The sequence below is a fragment of the Diachasma alloeum genome, unplaced genomic scaffold, assembly GCF_001412515.2.
Source record: "Diachasma alloeum isolate Michigan unplaced genomic scaffold, Dall2.0 Dall_scaffold_00301, whole genome shotgun sequence".
In the NCBI taxonomy this organism is placed as follows: Eukaryota; Metazoa; Arthropoda; class Insecta; order Hymenoptera; family Braconidae; genus Diachasma; species Diachasma alloeum.
Genome location: NW_021680440.1, coordinates 1,241,030 through 1,264,080, shown reverse-complemented (window position 1 = coordinate 1,264,080; position 23,051 = coordinate 1,241,030). Strand labels below are relative to the sequence as shown.

At 43.7% G+C, this 23,051-nt stretch overlaps 1 protein-coding gene across 1 annotated transcript in view; it reads left to right on the top strand.

The window, feature by feature from the left end:
- Positions 1–763: 763 nt before the first annotated feature.
- LOC107039557 (agrin) overlaps positions 764–23,051 on the top strand; it is a 163,412-nt gene continuing 141,124 nt past the window's right edge. The window contains exons 1-2 of the mRNA XM_015259239.1: positions 764–2,126; positions 16,738–16,773. Coding sequence (XP_015114725.1) covers positions 764–2,126; positions 16,738–16,773 — 1,399 coding nt within the window. The remainder of the gene's footprint in view (positions 2,127–16,737; positions 16,774–23,051) is intronic.

Sequence of the window (23,051 nt, the reverse complement as noted above, 5' to 3'; positions counted from 1 at the left end):
GATTAAAATTGCCGTAACGGGCTTGAAAGAGGTCAACCAAAAACGATTCATGTTGTTTTTCGGTCTAGACATAAAAATGAAAAACGATTTTTTGTCGTTTGAGATAATATGCCACAACATTATGAAAACTTGTGTTTTCAAGACGTCTTAGTTTCGAATGTCTTAAAATTGGATATTCTTTTCAATACGCGTCGACAAATTTAAGACATTTCTGTCTCAATTTAAGACACTTGAAGACTACTCAGTCACTAGTCATTTATAAAATGAATTGGTGAATTCATTGAGACGATTGGAAAGAGGATGAGTTTTGTCAAAGATTGAATAAAGTACCTAAAATGTCTATAGTGTCTATAGTATCAATGTCTCAGTTCGAGACACTTGAAATTATTTAAATTTGAAAATACAAACGTTTTAATAGACATTTAGACACTAGTTACACTTTCAAGTGTACATCCCCACCTATGTCCATGCCAGCATCTAACTAACCTTTCCTTTGAACTAACAATATTAACCAAACTCTCTCTTTATTTCCAGATTCTCGACTCCTCCCTCCAACTAACCAACTGCAAACCGACTAATCAGCTTAACCCCACGCACCCGAAAAGGGGATCAAAGAGACTTCATTAGGAGTAAAGTAGAGAATGTACCCATTCACCAATGCTTGTCCGTGATAATAGAATAAACTCGTTGCTCCATTCACCTCTGTAATAGCACAAGCTAACGGTCAAATACAATCAGCCATCGATCATGTTAATCCTGAAAGATGCGAAGGAACAATGGACTGAAGTTGGACCTTACCGAGAATACACCAGGTACCTCGACATCGAGACTACCGAATTTATTGGAGCATGCAGAGAGTTGTGATACCGGTATTGATAACGGTACTGGTGAGAATTTGAGCAGTAAATTGCCAAACGTCGTTGAGGGCTCCATGGACTATGGTACCGAGCGCAGATCCTCACGTTACATGGATTACGAGCCGAAGAGCTTTCAGGATGGTCAGTCTGGGGGTGGTTACGTTGATGGTATTGCAGCGAGGACCAACGATATCGACTACGGAGACAGAAATTACACAAGAAGTTTCGACAGAAAAGCCCCAGGTAGTGGATTTGATCAGGACATGGAGCGATATGACAACAGGATATACCCAGAGGAGAATCTGAGGTATGACAGGCGAGCAGACAGGTCTTATCAGGAGTCTGACCTGGACGCCCCTTACGAAAGGAGCGAGGGCCAGAAGGTTCGCTATCAGGATCCACCAGACAGCACCAGAAGGTACTCAAGGGACCTCACGGACTACGAGTACGCAGCGAGGTACGCCGAGGAGACGCTCAAGCTCGATCCCAAGAAGGACCATCGACATCACGTAGGCCAGATCTATGAGCCCATCAGCAAGAACTACGACACCCTTGCAAAAGGTGGCTACGAGTCCGGCATCAAAACAAGGGACTCCTCCTACGAACTCAGCTCCTGCTCCAATCCCAAATACGAGAGCAAATACACAGTTGGCAAGATGTATGGAACATTGCCGCGATACGACACATCCGGTAAAGCCTACGATTCCTACGATACAGGTAGATCGTACGGATCAAAGTACGAGGAGCAGAGTTACGACAGTGGTGTCAAGAGTTTCGAGGGTTCAACATCAAAGTATGAGCTCAGTACGTCGAAAAGTTATATCCAAGAGCGATCGAAGTACGAGCCAGTGGCTAGATATCAGGATGCATCTACCAAATCTTACGATCAAACACTCAAGATAAGTGAAGTTGGTGCTACATCTGGTGCTTATCAGCGAAAACAAACGAGTGACTCGACAAGTGCAGCGATAACAGAAAAAACCAACGGATACAGAAAGAATAATTTCGAGGCATACGGTGTATACTCAGATCCCGAGGATGATCATGGATTTCGTACTGATAAAAAAGCACCCCAGTACACGTACAAGGGTGTTGTAGTTAATGTTACTGGTGAATCGAGTGTTGTAGACCAGAAAAAGAATCCCAAGGAGGGTAGACAGACTGAGGTACAGCGCAGTCCATGGTGTAGACCAACGATTCTTCTGCTCTTCCTCATACTTCTCATAGTCATCTTCGTTTTTGTCGCTGGTATCCTATTATACTTCAATTGTAAGTACAGCCACGTTATAATGAGCCATCATAATACCCAGCACGTACCATTTTTTTAGTTTATTTTTACTCACATTCTACGTGATTTGTCGACATCTAATCTCGAGTCACTGAGACCTCTCGATCTTTTCCTTAATGACTCCCAATACCAATTACTCACGGTTCGTGCTATCCAAGAAACGACATGGGAACAATGACACAGCTACAAAAGCTCAAGCCAAACCTATATCCCACTTCTCTTAGTAGTCTCTCTTCTATCCCACACCCCCCGCAACCCCTTCACTTCATCCCTTTTCTTTTGCCAATGTCAGTGGCACGTGCTGACGATACGTTAGCCCCACCGTAACTGTCTCTACTGCAGTTTTATGTGTCGAATTTGACATGCTGGGCACGTAGGAACTTGCCGCTAGCGAAACTGTTCGGTTGGAATTACAATGTGTTCAGTAAAGAGTACTACGGAGACACCCGGAAACGATACTGGTGATGGTAAAGGGCGGGGAGGGGGGGAAGGGAGCTGAAGAATCGGAAAAATACCGAGAGTGAGGTATTTGGAGGGAATGAGGGGGTTGAAAGAAATGAGGGAATGAGATTTTTTCGAGGGTATCTGAGTGGTCTCCTAGAGTGACTATCGCCGTAATGTGTAATCCCGCACGAGAAATATCAATTCGAAGGGACCCAATATGACTCGGCCAACACAGGAATTATTCAGGAAGAATCAGGGCATTTAAACGTTTTCTACATGTGAAAAACATGATAATCCACCGATCCATCCAGCCAACACGGTGCAATGGAATCAGGGAATCTGGGCTATATGTAAATTTCGTCTCCATTCGGTCGGTTTTGGAGCTAGCAGTGGTGAGAGGGATCGTTAATGATTTCGACAGTTCACTTTCTGACTGATGAAGTCGTTTGCGATTGTATGACTCTCGGTTATTGAAGGCTTGTTGATTTGCCGCGGGGGATGGAGAGCTTGACGATTTGAGGGTAATGAGGACTACTGGTGACTTCAACTCGTTGACCTCGTTGATATCTAGTGGTAACTCGTGCTATTGATTCTTCGAGGGAAGGTCACAATGACATTTCTCATGATCAGAATTATTCACGATGGTGTCTGGTTCTGCTTGTTTGATGGGAGCAGCCAATTAGGCAGTTTGGAAAACAGTGATTGGGTATTAATTATTCAGCGCAGGTTGACGATGTCAAATTATTTTTTCATTGTTTCACACTCTGGAGATATGCGTAATCGACTTGGAGTTGTCGGATATCATTCGCAATATCGGAATTTGTATCCGTGTTCAGCGTTGAATTATCCATCATTGCTTCGAATAACCCACCAAGTATATCGAGAATAGCGGAGAGTAGTTCGTCCTCCAATACAGCAGAGATTGATTTGCTTCTTTCATGGAACTCTCTTGGCTGCAATCGATGCGACTTTATTTGAGAATTAATAAATGACTTATTTCCTACATCGTGCAACTGTAGAAATAGAATTTCATCGCGATAGATCGAATTCTCCAGTTCGCCGATTTCTCCACTCAAGACTCAATTTCATAAACGAATTGATAGACTTCTTCCGATATTGGAGGGAAAAAAACATCCTATTGACGTATTTTCTACTTTCTCAATTCTCCGAAGTATTCTTGGGATGGGATTACACCCTAAAGGGCTTTTCGTGACCGGCTTTGAGCTTGATGTCACATATATACACAGATGTACACATACGCACTAATGTACATTGAAACGATAATACGATAAAGTACTTGAGTGTATTTTTAAGCATCGATGAGGCCAACATGTGAGAGGTAACTCTTATTTTTTTTCACCGACGGACGTCCACTCCGAATCCGCTCAGCACCGAATCTCATTCGAATATCCTCATACCCGACACTTTCACCCTCTCATCGTTGATATCCAATGGCCCATTCCCACGAGATACTGTACACCACTCCCTCTTCGATTGTCGTACAAAGCGTACCCGTAAAATTTTCACCAGAGTCATTGTGGAGATGCGAAACCACCCCTCCTCTAGGGACGTAGCCGGACCAGATATTGAACCTTTTTTTGCTTCCGAATGGAAGCTTTTTTTGTTATCGACTGTTTCCGTTATACTTTTTCCACCACCCATGCATCCAACCGTGCACTCTTGACTCTTTACTACTAACGAAGGCACTAAAATACTTCTGAAGTTTTGATCGAAGTTTTTTTTTACTTGAGTTTCTTTTGAGCGAGTTCTTGAGCTATCGTGCTCCAATCAATGGGAAAGTTACTTTATGGAGGGAAAGAGGAATTATTTACGTAGAATCGTGGTCTTGGGGATTTCCTCAAGATTATTATCGGGTTTAATCATCATTCGGAGCGTTTAAATAATCATTTTTTCGTCGTTCCCCCGCCTGATTGCTTCACTACAGAATTAGCGAAATTCAGTTAGAACTTTTGCCGTTCTCCTTCTTTATGCGTCGTCACTCACTCCTCCCCATTAAAAACCACTCAGTCACTCATTTAAACAGTACATTTATGTTCATACTGTCAGTGTAATCTTTCTCAACTCGAGAGTTTAATTACGAAACAGAGATGAGCGCAAGCAACATCAAATGAGGAAAAAGCTGCTCAGAGCAGACGAGTCATTGTGTCTGATATTGAACCTATTTTTTGTCATCGTCTTCTCCCGCTACACTTTTTTCTCTCATCCTTTCATCCCCCCCGTGCAGTCTTGACTCTTTGCCACTAACGATAGCACTGAAATACTTCTGAAGTTTTGATCGATGTTTTTTCTTCTTTGAGTTTCTGTGAGCCAGTTCTTGAGCTCACATGTTCACATAAGAAGAATAATTATTCATAGCCATTATCCAGATCCAAAACCATCACTGCTCTAGGGACAGGCGAAGCAGATACTGAACCTTTTTTCATTATCAACTTCTTCCGTTATACTTTTTTCCACCACCCACGCATCCAACCATACACTCTTGACTCTTTACCACTAACGAAGACACTTAAATAATTCTAAAGTATGGATCGATATTTTTTTTTCTTTGAATTAATTCTGAGCGAGTTCTTGAGCTACCGCGCTCCAGAATAATTATTTTCATGCAATCGTGTTCTTGTGGATCTCCCCAATATTATTATCGAGTCTGATTATCATTCAGCCCACTCAAATAATCCTTTTTTCGCCATTCTAAATGCCAGCATCTGCTATTTCGCTTCTTCATGCAATCTCCCTCACTCCTCCATCATTTCACCCTCTTCGAAAACCACTCAGCCGCCAACCTAAACACCACGTTTATATTTCACCTACAACCAAGTGTATCTCTCCCTAACTGGAAAGTATAATTACGGAACAGAGAGGAGCGGAAAAAAATCAAATGGGTAAAAAACAGCTCAATGCAGGGTGTATACCCGGAGGCTCTAATTCTCAAAGAGAACTAGAGAAACTTGCAAGCACATTCTTCCTGTTTCTTTTTCTCCCCTGCTCCACCCCCTTACCCCCCCCCATCCTATCCTCCTTGGCCCCTTTCTTTTTCCTGTTTTTATACCGGTGTTCATATAAATTAGCTTGGCTGTTTGCGTCGTTAGAGAGATAGGCAGATGCAATATGGGTCGTGCTAACGTCCCCAGTAGCTCCCAGGGGCAACGAGTGGGGCGGAAGGGGGTGCACGGAGGGGGGGAGGGGTTGGGAGGAAGTGCACAGGAGGAAGGAGGGAAAAAGGAACTGGACAAACTAACCCAAGGAGGATTACACAGTTAAAAGAAACGACTAAGACACGAGTAAGGGAGGGGTGAGAGGGGTTCCAGGGCTAGTTCTTGGGGTGACCTGGCCTCACAAACCCCTACACTCAATGCCGCAGAGCAGACGATTTTCTCTTTCTTATTCTTGAATTTTTTTTTATTCCTTCATTTTTAGTTTTCTTTCTTCTTCCTCCGCTGCTACTCTGGCCGAANGGGGGGGGGGGGGGGGGGGGGGGGGGGGGGGGGGGGGGGGGGGGGGGGGGGGGGGGGGGGGGGGGGGGGGGGGGGGGGGGGGGGGGGGGGGGGGGGGGGGGGGGGGGGGGGGGGGGGGGGGGGGGGGGGGGGGGGGGGGGGGGGGGGGGGGGGGGGGGGGGGGGGGGGGGGGGGGGGGGGGGGGGGGGGGGGGGGGGGGGGGGGGGGGGGGGGGGGGGGGGGGGGGGGGGGGGGGGGGGGGGGGGGGGGGGGGGGGGGGGGGGGGGGGGGGGGGGGGGGGGGGGGGGGGGGGGGGGGGGGGGGGGGGGGGGGGGGGGGGGGGGGGGGGGGGGGGGGGGGGGGGGGGGGGGGGGGGGGGGGGGGGGGGGGGGGGGGGGGGGGGGGGGGGGGGGGGGGGGGGGGGGGGGGGGGGGGGGGGGGGGGGGGGGGGGGGGGGGGGGGGGGGGGGGGGGGGGGGGGGGGGGGGGGGGGGGGGGGGGGGGGGGGGGGGGGGGGGGGGGGGGGGGGGGGGGGGGGGGGGGGGGGGGGGGGGGGGGGGGGGGGGGGGGGGGGGGGGGGGGGGGGGGGGGGGGGGGGGGGGGGGGGGGGGGGGGGGGGGGGGGGGGGGGGGGGGGGGGGGGGGGGGGGGGGGGGGGGGGGGGGGGGGGGGGGGGGGGGGGGGGGGGGGGGGGGGGGGGGGGGGGGGGGGGGGGGGGGGGGGGGGGGGGGGGGGGGGGGGGGGGGGGGGGGGGGGGGGGGGGGGGGGGGGGGGGGGGGGGGGGGGGGGGGGGGGGGGGGGGGGGGGGGGGGGGGGGGGGGGGGGGGGGGGGGGGGGGGGGGGGGGGGGGGGGGGGGGGGGGGGGGGGGGGGGGGGGGGGGGGGGGGGGGGGGGGGGGGGGGGGGGGGGGGGGGGGGGGGGGGGGGGGGGGGGGGGGGGGGGGGGGGGGGGGGGGGGGGGGGGGGGGGGGGGGGGGGGGGGGGGGGGGGGGGGGGGGGGGGGGGGGGGGGGGGGGGGGGGGGGGGGGGGGGGGGGGGGGGGGGGGGGGGGGGGGGGGGGGGGGGGGGGGGGGGGGGGGGGGGGGGGGGGGGGGGGGGGGGGGGGGGGGGGGGGGGGGGGGGGGGGGGGGGGGGGGGGGGGGGGGGGGGGGGGGGGGGGGGGCGGAGAAAAATAATATTAGAACGGAGCGGAAGGAGGTCGGTTGGAGATGGGACTGTATAAAATTGCGGGGCGGGGGGTGGATATGGGGAGAAGGAGGAGACGAGTTTCCGGGATTTATCGGTGTTGGGACTTATTAACTCTTGAGAGGGAAGTTAACATTAATCTCTTGCGCGAATGGTGGAAGTTGGGGGCGGGGGAGGAGGGGAGGGGGTTTCGGCTGAGATTCGATTGATTTTTGTGGACGACACTGGTGGAAATTAGTTGAAATTTCGTGGACGGTTGTCGAGTGTTTTTCAGGAGTGACATTTAGGTCAATTTTTTAAGAAAAAAAATGATGAAAGTCCAGATTTCAATCAAAATTTAATGAAATTTCGACCGGAAGACGAGAATTCTACAATTTGCTTAAATTTTCAATCAAATGATGAAATTATATAATCATCCCGTATCATTAACCATTGATTTCCAACTTAATATTATAAAATTCGAGAAAAGGGTCTAAACCTACATTGAAATTTTGTCTGCTTACAACAAATCAAGCCCTATTAATGCCAAAAACCGCTGAATCCACGACTCCCAATTTCTGCGTCGATCGCCTCTACTAAATATGACTCCATCGTCGCAATCTTCACTAAAATGTTTAATGATCAAACTAGAATACTCCCATTTTTACCTCAAACATAGATGAACGAATGCAAACTCACCTCCCGTAAAAACCTCCCCAAAAATAATATTCCATAATGAATATCACCTCATTAACCTACATCCCCGTGTGGCCCGTCGTTACCGGGTAAAAAATGCACGCTCACAAAAATACACATAATTATCCTTTGTAGATTTGCGTTAACAGAATTTTTCTCCAGTGAAAACTATTTCGCACTTCCTTTGTCGGGTCTGTCATTATTTTTCAGTTTCTCCCATGAAAAAAAATGGTCGGGCATGACCGCGACTCATTCCACTTGTGTCCACATGTTTCCAACAATTCTTCGAGCAAATTCGAATAATTTCATTCAAAGAGGGGGTGAGTTGGATTTTACCAGCCGAAGAAGGTGGCTATGGTTCACGGTGTGCCTCTCAATTTTCCACTGAACACACGAAACATTTAACGTCCGGCAACAAATTTTCAAGTATCCGACACGTTGTGTGGAGTCCTGTACATACGCCAGACGCTGAGGCATCTGGTACCGGTGCTAAAGTGCATAGACGTAAAACATGAAATGTTTGGTTATGAGAAGTGTTGGTGTTAGTTCTCTTGAAATTGAACAGTTTACCTGAGGGCTTTGATCCTCTGTAAAACGCAACATGAGTCATCAATCGAACGGGGCGGATTCACGAGGATAATCGATTATTTTTCAATATATTTTTCATTGGATTAGTTCAATGGAAGATTCACCATCATTTCTTTCATGTGAAAGTTCCCCTCTGCAGTCTCCTCTTCTGGCTTATAACTTTAATTATTCCCTAAAAACGATTAAAAATTTTATATCTCTCAGTTTTATCTCCCCTCATCTTCACTCATGTGCGGCATCCGGCTTAATGATTTATGATACTAAACAGGCCTCTATAAAAAGCGACGTGGGTTCATGATCGAAATGAATGGAATGATTTATTTGAATCTAATGAAGATATCTATTTGATTCAAATCACCCATTTTTCTGGGAGTATCACTTCTTTCGTGTGAAAATTCCAAAATCACTTCTGCACTCTCCTCTCCTCGCTTGTAACTTTAATTATTCCCTAAAAACAATTAAAAATTTTATATCCCTCAGTTTTATCTCCCCTCATCTTCACTCATGTGCAGCATCCGGCTCAAGGATTTATGCTGCAAAATAGTTGGGTGCAAAGGGAGAGTGAGGAGAGTTTCAGGGGGTGGGGTTGGGCAGTAGCTGGCCAGGATTAAGGACAGCAACGGATCATATTAAGGACCGGATCGTTGCACCGTATATATATTCTCCTTGCACCATCCCCCAGGATCGAACGACCTCGTAACCCTGGGCTTGCCTTCGCCTTCAACGAAATAAATTGCCCTCTCCCTCGTCCCCTCCCTCGCCGCCGCACCGTCGTTTGGATGGCTCAGTGCACCCCGCACCGTCTCGTTCTTATGAGGCTTTTCGTACCAACTATAAGAAGTTGGAGATCTCGTTCTGAGTTGCACCAAAGCGTAAAACTACGTCATACGACTCTTGCTAAACTGCCGGATGTCTCTTGATTTTCATACAATTTTCCGTTCTTACTCGACGGGTATCTCTATAATTTCGATGAAGTTTCAACGCTCCCCGGGAATTTGTGGGGTTTTATATCAACATTGCGGGAGAAAACAATTTGGGATATTGGAGTACCTGTGTTTGGAGGGGATTTTCCGTGGCATTCGGGGAATTCGTGATTGAAAATTGCTTAATTTATGGGAAATGTGAAGTTATTTTATTCATTTGGGAAATTCTCGTTGGAAATCCAGAAACTTTTTGGTATAAACTGTTGAAAAAATAGAATTTCGGGAACAGTTGACTAGAACTTTCAACAGGGTGACTTTAAATTTAATTTTAGGGAAGAGATGTTGATAAAATTCAAATAAACTTATTCATCTGTTTCAAATAAATTATTTTTTCATAATTAATCATTTCCTTCCGGAAGATATCCGCTAGTGTCTGAAATTTAGACATTAATTTTTCGTAGTTCTGGCAGTAGAATGTGTTTTCGCATCTTTAAACCCGGAAAAACATGATAAAAATATTCTTTCATTGTCCATAACTCCAGCATGAAGTCTAACCCGGTCATTGTACCAACAGTACGACTGTCCGTTACGGTTTACAACTGTACCATGAGAATGAGGATGAAATGGAGAATCGTTGGGAGAAAGCGCTCATAACGGCAGGATGCGAACACGTGCCTTACATACTAAATTTTCAGCGCTTTCATGCCGAAAGCCACGTAAGTGTACGAGAGCTCCAACGGAGTTCCTAATTTTGCGCGCCCTGGAGTCTGGGGCGTCGGTACATTTTCCAGCCCGTCGGCCACGACGTCGTTTCGGGGTCGTGGAAAATCCGCTACAACTACCCAGCATCCTCCAGTTACCTTCTCCGCCCACTTCTACCAACCCTCTGCCGTATTCCTCTGCACTCATCCGGCGGTGCATCGGTCACGTACCGCTGCGCCAAATTTTCCTACTTACGTCTGCCATGAATAAGATTCTTTCCCTTGGAAAACGGAGAAATAAAACTAATGTATGATTTTCCTGGGTTCAGGGTGAGCGCATGAATTTTAACGCCAATATTTTGTTTTGTTGGTGAAGACATTTCGGGAATTCTCCGCAGGAAAGGCAGTTTCCAACTTTCTAATGCCGTATGTGAGTTTTTAAAAATCTCGATGATTTTGCGGCGATTATTAATTTGGATAATAAATATAATTTTTTTTTTATGATTCTGAAGATTTTTAAACTGAAGGCCTTCGATATTTTTTCCAAAAACGCAAGTGTTTAAGATAATGACGATTGTTTTTTCTTCATATTTTAGTTTACAAGCCATTTGTTATTGATTGAACATCTTCTATTCTCGATAGGAAAATATGCAGGAATTTGACGTGAGTCGGATTAGCTGATGAATGTACATTAACATCGTAAAATCATCACGTAATAGCCACCAATTCACCCGAATCAAATTTATCATAATTTACCGGGAACAAATACTGCCGGTGAAATTTAATCTCCTCTATATTATTTGACTCAAATGGCCCAGTCGTTCGCAGTTTCATGAAGTCTATTTATTAGAGTAAAACATGATGATTTCTGGTATTTGGAGCACTTCATGTATTACTCCGGCATGTCCACAGTGAGAGATCAATTGAGTCTATGTCGATGAATTAATGTTCATCAGACTCCAATTATTACATGTGATCGAACAGATTTGGTCACGCTGTGGGGGCTTTTCATTATTTTTAGGGCATTCGTTAAAATTCGGGAAATGAAGAATAATTTGTGAGTTGAAAAAATTTAGAAATACTGTTTTTTTTTCTCGTGATCAACAATTATTCTATTTATATATATTTTAATATAAAGTAGATATTCGTAAAAATATAATGGCCAACAGGTTTTCTGCCACAAAAACCTGTCTCAAAGCGTTTTTCCGTATCTCCTCACTTCCACCGCCTCGAAATAGAAAATCATCACCCCAAACGAGCTCCCAACAACAGATATATTCCATCGACTCTAAATTTTTCAATGCTCCGTCCCCTCGAACTCCCCAAATTACCAAAATTACATGTTCCATGAAACGTGAAGTGAAAGTAGAATAACCGTTGAAAATTCACCGCTCATCCAAGGGCTTGTTAATGGTAAGAGCGGCAGGGGCATTCGAAGGAGAAGAAACCCCAGTAAGTGAGGAGAGAGAAAGCAAGTAGATTGAGCTCAAGGGATGGATGGAGTGTGCTCAAAAGTTATCGGCTCAAGTTTCTCCGAGTTTCGAGTTACCAGACATTGGGCTTGACGTGCAAGAATTTCTCACGTTTCCACGCGGATCCTATACACACCACAAAAGGATCACTGAGTGTTGGTATTGTTGACCCATGCAACGATATAATGCTGAGTTTTACCCACCTCCGTAATCGATACAGTAAGAATTTCGCTGTTACAATGAGTGTGAGCACTTGCGAGTGTGAGGCGAAAGTCCTGGCTCTGACCAACCTATTCCCAGGGAAATAATGGCCGGTAGTTTGCGCGTTTCTACCGGGCACCTAGGCGTCGATATTATTGTCCCTCGGGGAAAACTCGAGGGGAAAAAATAAAGGAAGATGGAGTCGTTTCTGCAATAATAAAATGCGCCGGTGCGCATGGATGCGCACGTGAGAGTAAACACTCGACACTTGGCGCTCTCAATAAACTGTGTAACGTTTAGTGGATGTTTTTTCTTCTTCACAAGTTGAGAAATGTTGCAACGGTCTAGACGTCCTCGTTCCCATGGCTTCGATTCTCCAAGAATTCAAATTGATTTCGTCAGGAGAAATTTCCTTTCTCCTTTTATTCATGAAATAATCTCACAAGTTATTGGAGCAGGAATAACCCCTATATCATATTTCATCGGGAATTTTCCTCCAGCTTCCAAATGAAACCAATTTCATCACGAGGACTTTCACCCCGTCACGTCCCTTATCACAACCAAAAACCCTCTCAACTCGGAATTCATTCAATTTAATTAATGATTCATGCAGATAGTCGCAAAAATCGCCGTGCAAATGGAGAATTCATTGTGATAGAGTTCACCCCTTGAGGGCGTCAGACGGTTAAATCCTTTCGCCGTGTCAAATGAACGAAAATCCGTTCATCCGTTGACGTGACTCGTGCCAATCCACTGCAGACGCGCCAAGCAAAATCCCTAATCAACGTAAAGACTGCCAACCTCACGGCATTCCCACTCTTCAATCCAGGGTGCATGAAGTTAGCTTCTCCCGGAATGAGGGATGAGAGATTATCGAGTGGAAATGGGATAGTAGAGTCGAGGAAGGAAGGAGCGAGCTGGTGGAAATCAGAGCGGTCGCTTCAGGGTGGAGTCTTAATGCCGGGTTTCTAGTTCTTTCGAATAAGTAAAGGCAGACATTAATCCCTTCCTGCGTCTCGCTTTCTATGCTGAGGGCGCCACGTGCGCACTCTGTGTCAGTTAAGTTGGCGCCCTGCATCGGCGGTAGTCTTCTGTAATTTCCGCTGCGGTGGAGTGGAATGAAAATAGACGATATCTTTTGGAAAACTGAACACGCACGGGGGATCTGTGGGGAGGGGTGTGACCGCCTTAATACGGAGCACGCTAGGGGATTTGGGGATAGGAAATTTAATTATCCATTTGGGGAGAGGGAGATTGATATTCAATTGTGAGGGGTATTAAATTTTATATATTTTTAAAGACAAGAGGGATTGGCGAGCGGAGCCAACCCCCGTGACCCTTCATCTGACCCTTGCGACCCTCGTCACCCTCATTATAATCCTCTTGACCTTTAACTTCGCCCTCGTGGCCCTTAGTTTAAGGGTGACCTTAGTTCAAGGGTCAGAATTCTGGAGTCTTAATTTCGAGTACCAAATTTTCGTCATCAGAATCGATTAAAATTTTTATAATACAGAGAGAAATCCTCGTAATTTTTCAAAATTACAATTTCTCAATCATTTTATTAATCTTCCTCCAAAAATGAACTTCCCAATTTTTTTTCAAATTTTTAAAACGTTTTCTAACGGTTTAATGTCGAGATTCAAATTCAGACCTGCAAATTTTAAATAATAAAATCAGTGTAAAAATTTCTCAAATGAAAGCTCTACTGTTCGACTATAGTTTGGTCTGTACCAAGCTGTAAAAAATACTTGAATATCCCTAAATGCATTTCCCAGCACTTCGTCAATCGTTAAATCGTCGAATCCCCCTCTATTGCTCTATAAATGTATATCCCTCGTCATTGGTGAGCAATCGCAGCGATGATTTCATCAATTTAATCAGCTTCCCAGCGCGCATTAATGAAGAAAGTAAATCCCTTAAGTCGTACGATCAAGCAGTTGCCACCGAAATGATGCAGAGTTTTTGCAAATCCCATTCCCCCGAAAAGTTTCCTCATTTTTCGTGGAGTTTATCCCACCGCTTGAAAAAACTTTTGCCCCGTGGAAAAAATATATCGAGGGAAAATCAATTGGCTTCCAAGCTGCCTGTCGTTATACTACTTTACTCCGTTCGTTCCTCCTTTTTTTTTCTCAATTTGTTTTTTTCTTCATCGATTCAGCTGAATAATTAGTTTGCTGTCAGGGTGCTGCAGAGCTATCGCTTGTCGTGCGATAATTGGCGATTCGAAGGCATTAATAATTTTTACGTGAAATCGGTTGTTTCAGAGACACTTTCGATTTGACGGGTGTTGGGTGTGAATAATCGATACTTTAATGGATTGATTAGACTCGTAGTGTTTACTCCATTGTATTTAATCAAATTTGATCATCATACATTAATTTTTACTAAATTTCGGGATAGAAATGAGGAAACGATGATACACTTTTATAGAAGGGGAGGATAATTTTTATCAAAAATTTCTCTCCGGGTGCGTTTGATGATGTACAATTCCAGTAATTTTCTCGTTTAAGATTATTAATTTTCTTTTGAAGCTTATGAGTGAGATTAATTTAATTAAATACCCTGACGAAAATAATTTGATATGTGCTTGAATTTATGTTAAATTGAAAGGTCTAAGACCCTCTGTAGCGCGGCAGCAGTGAGCGGCGAGCCCGCTGCGCCCCTCAGAGTTAATGTCGCCGTAATGTGTAATCTCGCACGACAAACCCGCAGCAAGTCGATCGCGAGATTGGATTTCTACCGGGTGCATCGAGGGTTGATTAAACCCTTCCCCAACTTAATCCAACTTTAAACTGGCTCGTGTCAAAGGCCCTTGCAATCCGTGTCCCGTCGCTCCTTGAGCATCCACTGTACACCGTGTGGTGTCAGATTTGAGGGTTGGCGGCAGGGGGAGCGGAGAGGCACTGGGGGGAAGGTGGTGACTTGTGGCGACACGTGTCAGCCATGTGTGTCAAGCGACGCGAGGCGTGTACACCGATGCAAAAGGCTATCGGCGAGATATCGGCATGTACGAGTTGGCCCAACAGTGAGGGGCCAGAGCTTGCATACATATCGTTGCTTTGGGCTAGCGCCGAGTGGTTTAAACGGCATCCAGTACCCAACTACCTTAACCCTCATACCCGTGCTCCTCACTCTCAACTGCTGCCTTCGAGAACATAAAGTACGGCACTGTATAGATTGGTGAAACCATTCCGCACCAGACACTGATGTTTATGCACTTTGACTTGACTCTACCCCTCGGAGGTCCCTATTAATCTCTCGGTATGTGGGGAGTTATGGTAATGAGGGGTTTTTCGGGTGTGCTTGCGGTTGTAAATATTTTTGAGAGATTTTTTTTCGGGGTTTGAAGAGCATTCTGGACTCCAGAGGGAGATGAAGCGCTCCAGAAAATTTTTTTAGGCAATATTTTTCTTGGAGAAGCTCCTCATCTGTAAAAATGGGTGCAGTTGGCTGGACGTAATTACAAAATGACAAAACAGTCATCTTATTCTGTGAACAATGCAGTTTTCTCATTCAGTAATTGCTAATTTTCTCGTTCATGAGAGGTTCTAGCGAACAGTGGTATTAAAGATTTATTGTGAATCATTTTTTCCGAGAAAAAAAATTTTGTGATATTGCCTTTTAAAATCACTCGTTCCCCAGATAATCACGAAATTACACAGCACTTCTTGCGTCACTTAATGAAAATTGAATTTTTCCCGCTTACTAATTGCTAATTATTTCCTCGATTAGGAGTTGCAGAAAAGAATTCAGACAGTTTTTAGTAATTTTATGCGCCACGAGGATAATTTTATGAAATTTTCTCAAACGAAATTATAAAATAATGTGCATTTCACTTCTCTGAAGACGTCTCCACTCAAATCAGTCGCTCCCAAGGTAATTAACTGAGAACAAAATCATTAGATTCCAGAATTGATTTTTTCTAAGATTATGATAAATGTCTAGGTGAGAATGTCATGCAAAATTTAATATTCTTGTCTTTCAACCTTAAAAAATATTTGTTGTCAAATCTCCCTAGAGTCAACATAAAAAATGCCCCTGTTTCAGCCAGCGAGTTCATTAGCCTCCAACTTTTTGATGGTCTTACGTGTGACAGGTATCACCTTGGTGCATTACTTTAAGAGCCTCTGGTGTTTGTACCTCAACGTCAGAGGGATTCGATTTTCCCCAGACCCCTGGTACAACACCGTGCATTTTCCACTACCTGGATATCCTATCAGGCAAATCCCTCGGGTGAATGATTTTCGCAGCAGCCAAATATAATTATCTTTAAAGTAATTTCTCAGCGGAAGCGAAATCTGGTATGAAAGCGAAGGAAATAATACTTTAAATATCAACTTCACTCACTTCTACAGTGAGAATAGCTATTAATTGGTATAATCGTCGGAGATAGAACATTTTTATCATCATTTAGTGAGAAAAAAAATTAATCCTGCAGATGAATGAAATTATGAAGATGAAATGAAGTGCAAATGACGTAGTTTGATGCATTCTCATAAGTTGTTGAATTTTTGTACCTTCATATGCTGTTGATGAAGGCAACAATAGCTCTTTGAATCGAATAGAAAATTATTTGTTAATTAATTGTTCCAATCAAATAAGAAATGATTTCACAAATTTTCCGTTTTTTTAACTATAAAATTTTACAAAAAATTCACTGTATTCTGAGCTTATCAATTTATCACGGATTGGTTTTTAAGAACATCGTAAGATGTTCTCTCCAAAACTGTGTAAAACAGCTAGTTAGAATTTTTTTTCAATACCTGGGGAATATTATAAACATTATCGACGAAAAACATGGGGACAATCGTAGGAAAATCCTGTTTTCTAGAGATATACCTTAAAAACCATTTCCCTCTCATCAATTCCACTTCTCTAAAAAAATGCTTTTCATTAATAACCACCCCGGTAATTCGTTGACTGATTATCTAATCCCATATTCGTCTCTTTCCAGATATGTCGTACAAGCCACGTCATCCGGTAGTCGAGGGTAAGTCTCCAAAACAACCAAAAAATGCCAAAAAAACAATCAATCAACAAAAAATTTCAACTCCGTCGAGCAAAAAAAATCTGTTCTTTTAGTTACAAAATGTTTGAAATTTTTGCTCACGGATAGCATTGAATACCCCAAAGCATAGCGATGCTGTGGACAGTATTATGAGCAACCTATACGAACTAGAGGATGTAGAGGCCGCCCCTTTAATGGTGCCTGTACAGAAAATCGCGTGTTTTATTTCCGAGGTTGTGCCTCGAATGTCGAGGCTTTTTGGACATGTGAGAGGGGGGAAGGACCTCACAGTGTCTCTATCTCTCGTTCATACCCAAGTCAATTACATCAAACACATCGTCGCGCAGTTGGGGAAGTTGAACGGTCACGTTATGTGTGGATTATCCCGAAACGAAAGGGGAGAGAAACATGAATAAAGAGCAGAGTGGAAAGTATGGGGAGATGTACTTAAGATAGCCATGGGCTTAAATCATGTATATCTTATCTCTAATTGCTACTTAAAGATAATGGTTCCATAAAAGATGTTTTTTCGAGGGATAAACGATCGTTTATCGAATTTCAGGGATTTGAAATACTTGGGGGGGGGGGGAGATACACACGGAAAAAAAAATTACGTTTGCCAAAGAATTGTTTTCTTGGGACGCGAATTTATTTTTTTGAGTTAAACTCTCGTGGGTCAAAACATTTGGGTGAAATCGAATAGTTCAAATATCAAGAAATGCAGATTGTGGGTCAAATAGTATAGTTCATGGGTAAAATATCATGGAATAATTATTCGGGATCAAATATTATTTGTCGAATTGAAGTGAATAGTTTGCGCTGAGTACTATGAGATGAAGATTGTAGGGCAAATCTTATGGGTCACAACGTTTGAGTGGAACCGTGTGGGTCAAATATCATGGGATAATTATTGCCGATTAAATTTTATTTTTCGAATCGCTTGGGTGAAATACTATGATATAAACATTGTAGGTCAAATTGTATGGGTCAAATGATGTGATTTACATCGGACGATCAACACGTTTATCGTTCCCAATATCAGTCTTTGGACCTGCACAACCCCCGCCAATAACCCCACAAATTTATATTTCAAACACCGAAGAAAAAATCGAACGATTCTTCGTCCAAGATAAGAGAGATGGATCGAATTGAAACGAGGCGAAAATTGATAGCGGCGAGGATACAAAGCTCAGGCGCATGAGATTGATGTTCTCCCAAACTGGAGGTGAAAAAAACCAGTTCCCTGAAAGAATAAAACGATCCATCACGAAGAACAAGAAAAATCCCTCTAATTTCACTGTCACATTCTCAAAAGCCGCATTCTTGTGTAATTTTTTTTTCACTTGAGCCATGATTTTCCATTAAATTCACTTTTACGGTCATCTCTGAGCATTTTCATATGCGACACGGGGTATTATTAACATTCCGCCCGGTGCAACTCCACTGGGAGACAGTGAAAACAAAGGCCTTGGGTACGTGGTCATCAGTTGGTTTATTGTTTCGGTGCGAGGGAGGAAAATAAAAATGCCCTGATACATATCGGTGAAAATTGTAAATACTGGGCAACATCTGATACTAAAAACATGGGGAAACTCGAAGGGTCGATGATATACTGCGGAGGAATGAAAATAAACGGGGTTAAAACAATTTCAAGAGATACAATAACAAGTGAAAATCGATGCGGCTGTCCTTCCCGAGAAAATTGAATAATTGCACTCTCTCACAGCAATAATTATCAGTCTGCTGTTCGACAATGAAGTTTGTTTACGCTCGCCGCTAGGTTAAATTGCTAGAATCAAAAATGAAGATGGAGAGAAAGTTTGTAAAAAGAGAAGGGGGCGGGATTCAGAGAGATATTCAGTCGCTAAGTCGAGCACCTCTGGGCGATACTCGGGGGAATAGCTGTGCGCGTGATACACGCGAACGGAGTTCGTAAATCTCAGGGACTCGGCAACACCCCTGGGGAACCATGTCTCAGTCACAGCGCAACGGCCCTGAGAGTTAAAGCGTCCCTGGGATTGCAATGCTAGGGCATCAAAAAATAGTCGTAGTGTGGAGCTAATAATTCAAAAAGGGAATTCTCATTTTTTCGTCACTTTTCATCCACATGACGCGGATTTCACGTGAGAATGGCCTGATTTCACTGCTAATACTGGCATTATCAGCATCAAGCATTAATTTATTAATATTGTGAGAAGCTGCACATTACAATAATTAAAATTTACTCATCTTCATTGCACCACGATAAAAATTTCCGGAATTGAGCACGGAAAATTTAGTAAAAATTAATATATGGTGATCAAATTTTATTCTACGTTGGGGAAATTTTATCCTGATAAAAGGAAAAATTAGAAATGAGGAAACGAACACATGATACACTTTTATAGAATGCTAGGACAATTTTTATCAAAAATTTCTCTCCGTGTGGGATATTTTTTTCCCGTAAACGCTTCCATTTGGAAGCAAAAATCTCCATACCCGAAGGATCACGTGAAAAAGAGGCATCGCCTAAATAACCCCTCGCCCTCCCCTCTGTGGATGCAGTTCCGCTGATACGCTGCAATAGGAGTATAATACAAACGTTGACGTCTGCACGATAAGGCTGCACCAGGGAAGAAATTGCTTCCCGTTGGAAGAAGCCCCTGCTTCGCGGGTGACTTTCCCCTCACTTGGGTCGCACGTATACACAAGCAGCGGCCCAACACACATGAATCTTTTTCCCTGGTCTCCCTTGAAACTTCCTTTTTGAGACCCTCCTTCCTTTCCCCTCTCCCCCTGCATCCTCGCTCGATCTCTTACTCTTGTGGCTGGGCTCCTTACCTCCGCCCGGTCATTTCTATTCTCTCGTAACCTCACTTCGGGAAAACAGGAAGACAGCCGCCAGGAAGTGAGGAGACTGTTCCCGGAATCTTCCCACAAAAGGGAAAATGTTGGGAGTAGTTCGGGGTAATTTTTTTAATGGTTTTTATCATCATTGTTCGGTAATTTCATTCACCATTACTTGAATTATTATTTTACCGGGTCACAATTAGTGCGACATTTGCTGCGATGATTTTATCGACATTATCCAATTTTAGTAAATCATATCAGTAGCGAAGTGGTAAAACGGTCTAAGTCGACTCATCTCCCAGTTGAGTTTTTCAGGTATATTTCCGAATCTAAGGGAGGTAGCCAAATTTTCGTAATTACATTTGTTGTAGCACTCAATTGGCTCTACAAAAAAGATTATTACAAAAATTTTACTATCTCCCTTAGATTCCGAGATATTCATTGAAAATTGGTCAATAGTCAAAATATTTGTATGATATAAGGATATTCAATCATTAAATTTGCCAATTAAATTGCGTGAGAAAAATATTAAAAAATCATGAATGCTCAGCGTCATTAAAATTACATTTTGCACGGAATTATTATAAACATTAATTATTGTAAACATTCGTTGTTTCAAATGAATAATTGAATGTGTCTAAACGAATATATAATCTTTCGGCAGAACTAATTGTTTCTCTCAGTGCAATTTTTCCCATTCTTTACGTAACAATCTGAAAAAACGAGAAGTTCTCTGATATTCGCCGCTCAAATCACTCATTTCAAAGATAATTGCGCGCTCAATCAACGGAGATATCGATATGTTTTCTTTCGTTTTCCCTCTGAAACTAATTAACGTATTACCATCAAAGACTTCTCTTCCCCGAATGCATCATTCCAACGGCAGTGAATCTCGGTGTGAGGCTACAGGTAGACATGCCAGAGGTTGAGCGTATGTATCGGTTGGAATGAATACGAGTAGCAAAGCGAAGGGGGCGCTCAATAAATTACGTTGGGCAAAATAAAAGTATCAGTGGCTATGTCCTGGGGTTTCGAAAGGGGCGGCCAGTGTTTGAGGCTTGAGAGAGAGGGAGAGACAGAGAGAGAGAGAGAGAGAGAGAGAGCGAGAGGGAGACAGAGAGGAAAGGAGTGAGATACCTCTCGGGTGTGTACGGAGTTTCGAGACTTATCGGAACACGCTTCGCAGGGAATATTCGTTTGCAATCCAAGTAAAATTTCGTCCAACATGGGGGAGGGGAGCCTTTAGGAGTTTCTACGGGAGCAAGTTTGCCCCGAGAGTTCTACAAATCTCGTTCCAGACCCCTAACCTGTACACCAACACTTCGCCCTCCTTCCCCTTTTTCTTGGCTCTGTAAACCCATCCACTGTAGTACCACTTCCTCGCGGTATTAATTAGGAGATAAAGCGAGAAAGAATTCGTAGTTTCCGAATTTTTTTTTAGGAAGCTCTCCATTTTTGTAGGATTATTAGCACTTCAGGGTTGCGTTGATGATATCCAAGTGGCTTTCGTAGTGTGGTACAGGCCATACTATAGATTCAACCATTTTCAAGCATCAAATTTGACATTTAAGGCGTCAAATTATTATTTTTCCATGAAATTGTTTTTTTTTTCAAGGAAAATTCTGTAATTTTTTCGGCGGACGGCAGAACGCGTAAAACTAACTTTTCAAACGTAAAAAAAAATTGCCAATGAATTAAACCCTCTAATTGTTCCCCACCCACAATAAATTCCCGAGAGATTCAACTAATTGTTTCATAACGAAATAATCCCAGCTATGATAGTCCAATATTTCACGATAGAACAGTCCGACGCAACGAAAAAGAAGAAACGTTGAACAATCATTTTATTTTGGTAAAATGGACGCGGCGAAAAGTATTGAATGCGTTCGGTGAACATTGGCCACCGGAAACGGTACAATGGTACTCGGTGGTGGCCTTTTAGCGAATGAAAATACGGACAAGAGGACATAACAGCGAAGGGTTACGTTAGCAAGAAGAGCGGATGAAGCGGGTGAAATGGATGGGGAGGAGGTGTACGCTGGGCAACGAGTACACCGGGAGTCAGTGCAATGGATAAAAGCGCTTCAATTCCGGTTGACGCACGATAATTCGAGATCGATAACGATCAAATTCCATGAAACACTCACGTATTCCATATTGTTGTAGGCAATGCCAACAAAGGGGGTGGACAAGGACCACTCCTGAACTGTTTTCCACATTAAAGTGACAATTAAACCTCGAAATTTCAAACATTTGCTTTGACGTAATTGGCGAGAACCTATGTTCAATATTGGCTAGGTTCATGATTATTCATGATAAAATCATTCACGTTGGAGGGGAGAGGGCAATAAAAATGAGAATTGAGAGGCTTTCGATTGCAAATCCTTCACTACCACGAAACATTTTACTTCATCTCATGAATAAATACTTGGTAACTGGAGATGCGAATTTGTAATAAAATACATACTGCACTGAGAGAGAAAAAAATACTTTTGACAAAGAAGGCTTACTTGACGCGGGAAAATACTGTATTGTCAATTTTAACAATCGTAAAATCTCTTGGTAAATACTTTCGTTCTCAGAGATTCTCTTGTCCCGAAAGAATTTTTAAGCGTTCCCAAGACTAAAAATGATGTCCTTCCCATAAATTCATGTAGTTTGCGTAATATATATATTTTTTTTCTTCATCAGGACTTGGATTACATAAAATCTTGCATAAAGAGCACAATATTTTAATGAAACCATAATGTGAAGAAAAATTCCTATAAATGTATCGAGAATACAATTGAAATTTCGCGGATAGTTGACAAGCAATGACAAGAGAAAATTTTTGAGCAGTAGGAAGACATAAATTTTCCAAGTCACTTGAATTTTTAATAAAAACATGAATATTCAATGCCGAATTATGCTGAATTCTCAATTAATTGAGAGTTTATAAATATATTTTCTTCAATTTTACTGATTTTTATTAATTTTTATGGAATAATTGATCGGAAATTTACATTTCATTCCATTCATGTTCATGAAATTCCATTTCCATTTATTTTCCCACAAAATTTTGAAATTTCAATATCAAAATTCCTTAAAATTTTAGCGAAACTACAATCTAATAAAAAATCCAAGAAGTGTACCCGAAATTTCACCTAAAAATTATCGACAATTATCGAAAATTATCACATGATAAGCTGCTTTGACGTATTTTCTCACCCTCAAGTAGCCTCAGTATACAATTCATCATCCCAATCGAAACCGCTGCGCCCCACAAACTGCTTCATTGTCATCGCATAAACGATAGGGACAGAGAAACAACAGGATGAACGGCTACATGAATCGATACTAAAACGAACGCGTGGAATCTCAATCAAGCGTGTTGCCGTTGGCAAGTTGTAAGAGAAAGGTGTCTGTACAATGGAATACTAAAAGAGGGCGGT